Below are 8,949 nucleotides of genomic sequence, written 5' to 3' on the forward strand. Positions count from 1 at the left end.
TGATATATAAAAACTGGCCAGAAAAAAATTTTTTACTTGTTACATAAGAATTGTCATCTTACATGTCCAGACTATGATTGGATCTTTGTCTCGGGACAGGAGTTAGGGGTAGGGTCCTGAGTATGACAGAAGGTGCCAGCCCCTGACAAAGCACTGTGCAGAATAAGGGTACTCTCGGCTTTGATGTGGAAGCAGAACTCTGCACAGCAGGCTATAGCTCTCCCTGGACCTTTAGCGACGTGACCTTTAGCAGGTGATACCAGTGAGTTGCTTGAAGTGTAACAAGACATTTGAGACTGGCCCCTGTGTCCTACCTACCAGCAGCCAGTCCTGGCAGCTAAAATCCCGCAAGGCAGAGATGCAAACAGGCTTCATCATTTCTGTAGGGGATGGAGAACCCTCCCTAGGGTGGCCTGCCCCGAGTCCTTCAGTCTGAGAGAGGATCTTTCCGTAGTCCCTCTGCCCTTCAGTGGGGCTTCTACATTGGCGCTTGAACCCCCAGCAGATTCAGAACACTTCTTGGAGACCCGAGCGCTGCTGGCCCTCTTCAATGTGCCACTGTCCTTGGAGGCAGAATCTTCAGAGCTACCTTTGACCCTAAGCTGCCGTTGGGAGACTGTCCTGGTGATGCCTGTGGCTCTGGCCGCGGGTGGGGCATCTGTTCTCATGCTCCGAGATGACGAGGCCACCGTATTTCGAGCAAAACTTGGGATGGGGGGAAGGGCTCGAGAGACTCCTGGAGTCTGAGGAGCCTTGGGCTCTTCCTTGGGACTCTCAGGATCTCGCGAGTTGGGGCTGCTGACCTTGTTTTCTTCGGGTTTCTGTCTGGGGATGTTTCTGAGGGGCTTGGCGCTGGGCTTCCTGAATGAGGCTCTAGGCTGCTGCAGGGGGTCCTTCCCTGGCCGTCCACCGATGCTGCCACTGGAGCGGGGCAGCCTGGGCTCCTCTGCCCCAGATCCACCCATCTGGAGCCTCCTGGGAGAAGTATCAGAAGTTCCCCGCACTGAGCTCCTTCGGGATAGCTGTGTGTCTGTGCTGCTGGGTGTCTCCCGAGGGGTAGCCCTGGATGTCAGTTCCGGCCGCTTCCAGGGCCCTGCTCCCCTGCTGGACTTGGAGATGGGGACCACTTTGCGCATATGTTCATTCTCGGAGGAGTTCAAGGTTCTCACAGGCTTGGGTGCTACCCCTTGGCTGCGCCGGACACTGACAGGCTTTGACGCCCCCACTGATACCTCTTTGAAGGAATTTCTCTTTGGTACCGTAACATCCTTCCCTCTGCTGGGTTTGTCCTTCGGAAGGCCACCTTGGCCGCTGGGCTCACTCTTACTGGATTTTGGAGCAGGAACCTCCCCAGGAGGACTGGAAGCAGGGTTGGAGGAAACCTGGCTGCTTCCTGCCTCTCCGACCCCAGAGGACACTGAGCCATCCCCTTCCTTCTCTTCTTCCCCTTGCTTGTCTCTTCCAGGTCTAGAGTCGGTTTCCTCAGAACACTCCAGAGTCAGTGAGCAGTCTGTGGTATCTGAGACATATAACTGAGATCCAGGGTCCTTATCTTCAGTGTCGGTGACAACCACAGACACAAGAGCCTCACTACTGGGTTCATCAGAGATATCCCTGTCATCCTCCCCAGCTGGGCTGAGAACCTCCTGAGGATCTGTGTCCTTGGGTGGGAGGCAGTCACCACCAGCATCAAAGGGCTGTGAGCTCCTGTCCCCTGGAGATTGTAGCTTTGTGGGGCAGAAGTCATTCAGAGTTAGTTGGGATGCTTCCTCCAGGCTCTTGGGACTCTGTAGGTCAAACTGGGTCAGCCCTGTGACCAACTCATGCTCTCTAATGCCCAGATCCAATGGTAAAAGCGGAGGGCTTTGTGTGGGACCCAAGCCCACAGGTTCACTGTTCCTTTTCTGGAGGCTCGGTCGGCTCCGTCCAGCCAGTGGAAAAGGAGAGGCAGGCTCCTCCAGCCAGGATGTGGGAAGACGATTTTGCCACGCAGGGTGAGGGGCTTTCTCCTGGTTCTTTGAGGCCTGAGGTTCGTGTGTAAAGTTAGGGCCAGGGTTCTGTTGTTCTCTGGGTTCCATCCAGGCGATGGTGGGCCGAGCTTGCCTGGGACTGCTCCGGGGCAAACTGTTGAATTTGTTGGGGTCCTCTGGACTGCTGGTGGTACTCTCCAAGAAGGTCAAAAGCTCGCGATCAGCAGAGATGCCCAGGGAGAGGCGGGAGCGGCGGGTATTGGGGGGCCGGTAGGAGGGGCTGTTGGGCCTGGGCTTGAGAAAGGAGGGCAGGTCTTCTGTGCCCTTTTTAGCTAGCGTCTGCACGTCATTCTCACTGCTGCTCCTGCCAAAGCCCCCAAGTTCCCCGGTTGTCCAGGAATGCCGCTTCTGTTCCAGGTCCTTCATCCTCTGTAGCTGCTTCCGCTCCTGCTCCTCACGGTCATGGTTGTCCTAATAGAGTGGAGAGAAGTCAGCATGAGACACAGACACAGACTGCAATATTAGGCCCACTCACTGTGACATTTAATGAGAGATGCTTTCATAGACAGCGTTGGGTCTCTGCCATCTTCTGTACGTGTGTGTGTGTGTGTGTGTGTGTGTGTGTGTGTGTGTGTGTAGGGTGGGAAAACTTCCCAAAGCAATTTAGGGATCAGACAAAGGAGCATGGTAGGCTTTGCTCCAACAATCTGTCTGCAGTCCTCATCTGATCCCTTGGCCCAGCTTCCAACATGGGCCATGATTCCATGTGTCCATGCAGTCTCAACTCCAGCTGAGCCACCCAAGCAATTGCAGAGATGTGGAGAACACAGGTGCTAAAAGAGTGCACGCAGCTCTGTACAAGCTGTAGGGCTCTATCTACTCTCCTAAGTTAACACACACATGCTCACAAACAGGAAGTTCTATTTACCACTGCTTTGGGTATATAAGCATATGCCAAAGACACAGAGAGATGCCTTTCCTTGTGTCCCTGGCATGCTCCTGGATGAAAATGAATGAATGAATACCAAGAAAGCCCTGGTGGCTCTGCCAAGCCTGGCCTGAAGCAGAGGTGAGAGCTCTGTCCGTCACGCTCAGACCCATTTCTACAATCAGAGAAGAGAAATAGGCATGCTTCACAAATCCTTCAACTATCTAGACTCAGCAACCAACCATTCCCAATGGCACAGAACCCAAATGCAGACTCCAAAGTGTCCTTCACGTCTCTGTGTGGTCTCTTATGTTGTTGTCTGTCATACATTCAAGGGACTTATTCCTGTTTCCCACTTGGATACCAAATCTAAGGATGCTCAAGTCTCTTATGCAAAATAGAATGGAATTTATATATATTCTATGCATATCCTCATATATGCCTTACACTGACTCTAAATCACTTATAGCTAATGCGGTGTAAGAGTCACACATGCATTGTTTAAGGCCTGACAAAAATCTATAGACAGGTATAATTTTCAACACTCTTTTCAGTCTGCGGTTGGCTGAATCTGCAGGGGTAGGTATGAAGACCGGGCTACATTTGTGTCGTAACCCTTGAGTTTCCTTCGGATCCCGAAGACAACCCATGTCACCATGTGGTTATGCAGACACCTCAACTCTGTTATTGTTAGCAGTTTGTATTTGACAACAAGTTTCCTCTTCCAGTGGGCTTTCCCTTCCAAGTTCCTGTGGGGCTCTGCATGGGGAGTCTTGGCTCCTGCAACTCTAGCCACAGCCTCCCCAGGGTCCCCAAACTCTCATCATTGTTTTATCTTAAACCTTCACATGGTGTTGGTCCAGGCCCTGTCACTCATGACAACTGGGCTAAGAGCATCCACAGTGGCCTCACAGGCCTGCAGTATCCAGATGGAGAGTAGGAGCCTCAGAGTCAGTCTGGCTTCAGCTACCCCCCTCCCACAGCTGAGCTCACTGCCTGGACAGAAGCTTGTTTAACGTGGCAGCAGGCTCAGCTCTCCTCTCTGTTAGAGAAAAGAGTGCAGAGGAACCCAAAGGAATTCTGGGCTTGGACGAAATGTGAACAGTGCCTGTAAGGAATAGTGCAAGCCCTGGTCAAATCCTACACCATAAATCAGTGAATCGGCATGTAAGTAAATAAAATACAATCAGCAGAAGAATAGAGAGTAGCCTGTCCTTTAGTGTCACCTGAAATAAAGGGCTCTAAGAAGGAAGCTGTTAGAGAGATGAGAGACTGTCATGTTCTCATTGTAAGATAAATGTTTCGTTTACCAAGGATCAGCAACCTGGGAAGTTTTCTGACTTCTGAATTCAATTAAGTGACCACTGACAAGGCAGCAGCCCCGCCCCCCCCCCCCCCCCCCAATCTGGAAGACCTTCCTTGCTAAGGATAGCTTGGTCCTCGTGGTGCCAAGGCCACAGTCATGTGTGGCTCTGGAAACCAGCAAGAGAAAGACCGCTCTTCTAGGCGACTCAAACCTCCCTAGAGGCTGACACTTCCTTCTAGGGAGGGTTCTGAGAAAAAGTCAAGTGTACAGGGAACTTCCAAGTCCCATCATCATAAGCAGGATTGGCTAGTGAAATGCTTCTAGGGTATTCTGCATGCTGTATGAGCAGCAAAGGCCAGAGGCCACCACACCAGCCTCCTGATACTACAACAGAGCCACCTCTCATTCATCCCTGCCAAGAACCTGGCATGCCACCTGGCCAGACAGTCCTGAAACCGAATAACTGATGGCCATCTTCCTGCCACAGGCACAGGACTGGGTCAGTAAGCTGAAAAATGAGAATCCCAAGGACCCTGGGAATAGGCCACCAGCTATACCTTAACTGCATTGTTGAATCTGGTGCAGAAGTCTCTGAAGATCTGGAGACATTCGTCCAGCTTCATGGTTTCTTTGTCCTCACAGAAAAAATCTATAAGGGTATGAGCCTCGACCTGCAGCTCTTGTTTCCAGTGTTCCAGCTCTGCCAGCTTTGCCACGGCAAACTACAGGAAAAAACAAAGGTCAGCTGAGGTGGATTCGCTGCCGGGGTTCGATTTCAGGTCTCTGGAAAGTGAAGGCTGCAAAGGCTGTTCGGAGCCAAAAGGAAAACAAGTCAACCCAAAGCAACACTCAAGAGAACAAGGCGACCTCCTACCTGAGACCCAGAGGCCACAAATGAACTAAAGAAGCCAGGAAGGGTGGTGCGCACCTGTGGCCCAGCATTTGGGAGATGGAGATGAGGGGTGGGAAGTTCAAAGCCAGACGGGTTACACATCGATCTAAGTCAGTCGACACGGAGCCTTAACCCTCAAGTAGAATATCATAGCCAAGAATTCACCTTTAAGACCGCAAGAAAAGTTGCCAAGGGAAACAGCTTACCATTAAGAAATTTTGCTATTTTTGTGTTTCTTCCTCTTAAAACAGACTCTTCTTTGGGCCAACGTCTCAGAAGCTAATTTGTCCTGACAAGCTGCTGAGAGGGGGTCTACATTTAATCCAAAACACACGCTATTGGGTCACTGTCCCTACTGCCCAGGATGGAAGACTGGGGTACTCCCTGAGAAGCTGTACCCCATGTGCAGTAGGTTTGGGGGTGTATCAGAACTCCCTAGGAGATTTGGGTAGGTCCTATCCCAATCCCTACTTTCCTGATGAACTTTCCTTGGCTCCTCTGGGATATGTCAGTTTCTTAAGCATTAGAGATTCAGAAATGCTTAGAAATTCGAAAGCCAAGAATGTCAACGCTGCTTCATTGAAGTACGGGGTGTGATAGAAGACTGTGTGTCCCCAGCACATTTCCGAGTCAGATAGAGTGGGGCTGGTGATGTCCAAGGGTCATACAGGTTAGTGACAGCCTCTGAGCCACAATGAGGTGGCAGAGAGAAATATCAATATTCAGAGATTTGAGCTACGTCATAGATGTCTTTCATTACTGCCATGTTTACTAGGCTTATATGAAAAAGGAATGTAAGGAGCATATTATTTCATGAAATGATTCACATGTTTGTATTTTAAGAGCCTGTGAACAAGTTCTTTTGGAGAGAGGGGTTGGGCCTGAGGCATAGGAAAGAAACAGGTTGCCCTCCTAGGAGGAGTGAGCCCTTAACCAGCTACACAGCAGAAATGTGGAAGTCCAACCACTTTCCCCTTAGTAAGCCTTTGCTTAACCAGATACATTCTAGGGGTGGTGGGAAACAAAAACTGTTTAGGAAAGTGAAACCATCTGAGCTGATGGCCTGAGGCAGTGAGAGCCTCCTCTTCGCAGAGAACAGGGTATTCACAGAAAGATAACTGCTCGGTCTGTCTTTCTTCCGCAGGGCAAACACCTAAGAACAGCTGCGGAAGAGCCTCCTGACAAGAATCCACAGCACCTGCGACTTAGCTGCAGACCCTGTGGAGGATGGTTGGATGGATACCCAGAAGGAACAGCCTAACAGAACCCATGGTACCCTGGGCTCCTGGGAAAGACAAACACTAACCCTCAGCTTGAAGAACAGCCACAGTGGAGTTTGACTCCATGAGTTCTATAGCATCCTGCACAGAACCAGAACACAGCTGCGCTGGCCAAGGAGTCGGCTATGACGGTTTAGTGGCTCTGAGATGAGTCTGTGTTTTCATCACTGACTTGCTGGCCTACTGTGTGCTAAAGTCAAGGTTCAAAGTGGGATAAAAAATTATGAAGACTGGGGGAAAATGTGTTTCTGCCACCTTTCTGCTCAAAGACCTTGCATGAGGGCTAGAAAGAATTCCTAGCAAAATATGAGGCCCTGGTTCCCATCCCAGCACACACACACAAGCAAACCCAGTCACCTAACAAATGAAAAAACAAAGCTGCAAGCCTTGAGCAGTTTTGTGCTGCTCATAGTCAGAGATGCATCACCTTTTCCACTATTGTCCAAGGGCCCCATCTGACTCTAGAAAATGCCCATCTGTGTGTTTGTACAGGTTACAAGAGCTGCTGAGGTTGGAGCTGGAACTGTAAGGTTCGGTCCTGGTTCAGCAAGAACAATATTCTAGTCTCAGCACTGTTAAAACAAACAGGACCAAAAAAAAAAAAAAAAAAAAAGTAAAGATCTAAAACAAGGTTGCCACTGAAAAGCAGCCAGCACCGGGGAGAAGGCAACCGGGTCTTTATACTTGAAGCTTCTATGTACAAGATTACATCTGGAGGGCGTGTGCTTAGCATGTACAAAGCCATCACTTCAAGCCCTAGCATCTCCAGAACAAAGGATTTAGTGTAAACTCTTGATAGTTAAAATGGGAACGAGGCTGACGGAAACAAACGATCTTATTCTTGGAGTTCTACTTGGCTTCATGCACCTGATCCCAAAGCTCGTTACTGAATGTGCTCTGAGATGGCAGCAGCCTTAGGATCACAGTTCCACCGTGGGTGGTACATACGGCACCTGCCTAGCCGGCACACGGCCTCGGTTTCAAGGCAGGGAAGACTTTGATGGCCAAGTGTCCATCTTTGCTTCCTGCCAAGGCAGCCCTGTCCTGGTGCAGGGGTCTCACAGAAGGCAACAGGACAGAGGAATGGCTTTGTTTTTTAAATAAGGAAGGGAAAAAAGAAGCACACCAGACTATGTGATTAGTGAGTCACCGTGAGCTGTCACAAACAATCCACTCTACTGGTTTTTGTTGATGTTATTCAGAGTGGCTCCTGCCACACCCTGCGGGCTGATGACATATTCCTGTGCTGATGGGCACCCGTGTGTGCCCTGCTGTTCCCAGCACTAATCACAGCAGGTACAATCGGTCTCGCTCTTCTACAGAAATGAGAAGGCGCATTGGTCCAAAGCCCTCCACTGGCTGGATGTTCTGTGGAACTTTCTCCTGTTGTTTGAAAATATGAAAGCTACAGAATCAAGCCTCAAGGGGCCAGGCAGGGTCTCTCTTGGGGAGAGAGGCTTGCACTGCCGCCATTTCAGTGCAGGAAAGAGTGATCAGAAGACCCAGGCACACTCGTCAGAAGCCATTTCTCCTGCTCAGATCATCATCGCTACACATCCTCTGCCATGAAAGGACAGTGGGGCACAAGGATGCTTGTACTCACTTGGGGGTAAAAGCATGACTGCCTCCACAAATCAAACAGGCAGGCCTGCTGAGCCGGCTGGATGCTAAGAGGGACTGACCTGGAGGAAGTCTTCCATCTGCTGACACAGCTCCTGGTCCCGCTGGATGTTCTCCTGCAGCGACTTCGTTCTGACAAAGAGCGAGTGCAGCTCCGCCTCAGTGACATCCAGAGATAATCTGCAGAAGGAAGGGAGAGTGGGCACAGCTGGCACCAGGGCACCAAGAGTCCTGTGGCTAAACAAGACCCATCTTTGGCCACGCCTGGAACAAGGGAGCCACTGGGGTCACATTTACCCACTCCTGTGTTTAATTCTGAGTCTCCGACCGTTTTGTTAAGGACATGGAGTGCTTCCTCAACACACAAGAATGAAGCAGGCTGCCCGCCAGCGCAGACTACAGGGCCGGGCTTATTTTTCACACCGGAGGTCTCAGCACCTCTGTGCAACAGGCACCATAACTGAAATCCAGTGAGACTCAGAACTGCTGCCTTCCCCCTGTGAGGATGCTCTCACCGACAAGGAATCAGCCATCAGAGGCTGATTTTCGATTCCCTCTAACAGGCAGGCCACAGGCAGCCGGATTCTACCTCTGCCTGGAGGTTACAGAGAACCGAAACGCGGCCAACAACACTGCGGATGAGCAGGTGGACTTGGTTCTAGCCATTGAATCAAGATCCGCAGAATCCACACAATGGTTTTGTCAGCGGAAAAGGGAGCAGGCAGAACCGAAAATCCAGGAGAATTGTGTATATTCGGATGCATTCTCGTTGCTATTATGAATTTAGGGTTGTTGTTGTGCAAAGCTTTCTACCCTTGCTGACCATCAGTGCCCGCTGGAGAATACTTTACTTGTATGTGTCATTGGCCTTTCGACTTCAAATAAACAAACCTTACTGGGAGGGAGTCTCTAAAACATGAGGTTTAGCTAAGGCTATCCCACACCAACAGGAA

At 50.4% G+C, this 8,949-nt stretch overlaps 1 protein-coding gene across 1 annotated transcript in view; it reads right to left on the reverse strand.

Annotated features, from left to right (window-relative positions):
- Positions 1 to 374: 374 nt before the first annotated feature.
- FHDC1 (FH2 domain containing 1) overlaps positions 375 to 8,949 on the reverse strand; it is a gene marked incomplete at both ends in the record, with an annotated part of 38,230 nt that continues 29,655 nt past the window's right edge. Inside the window, 3 exon segments of the mRNA XM_080915360.1 lie at positions 375 to 2,441; positions 4,762 to 4,926; positions 8,059 to 8,176. Of these exon segments, the coding sequence (XP_080771486.1) occupies positions 375 to 2,441; positions 4,762 to 4,926; positions 8,059 to 8,176 (2,350 nt within the window).

The sequence above is a fragment of the Micromys minutus genome (genome assembly GCF_963924665.1).
Source record: "Micromys minutus genome assembly, chromosome: 4".
Lineage (NCBI taxonomy): Eukaryota > Metazoa > Chordata > Mammalia > Rodentia > Muridae > Micromys > Micromys minutus.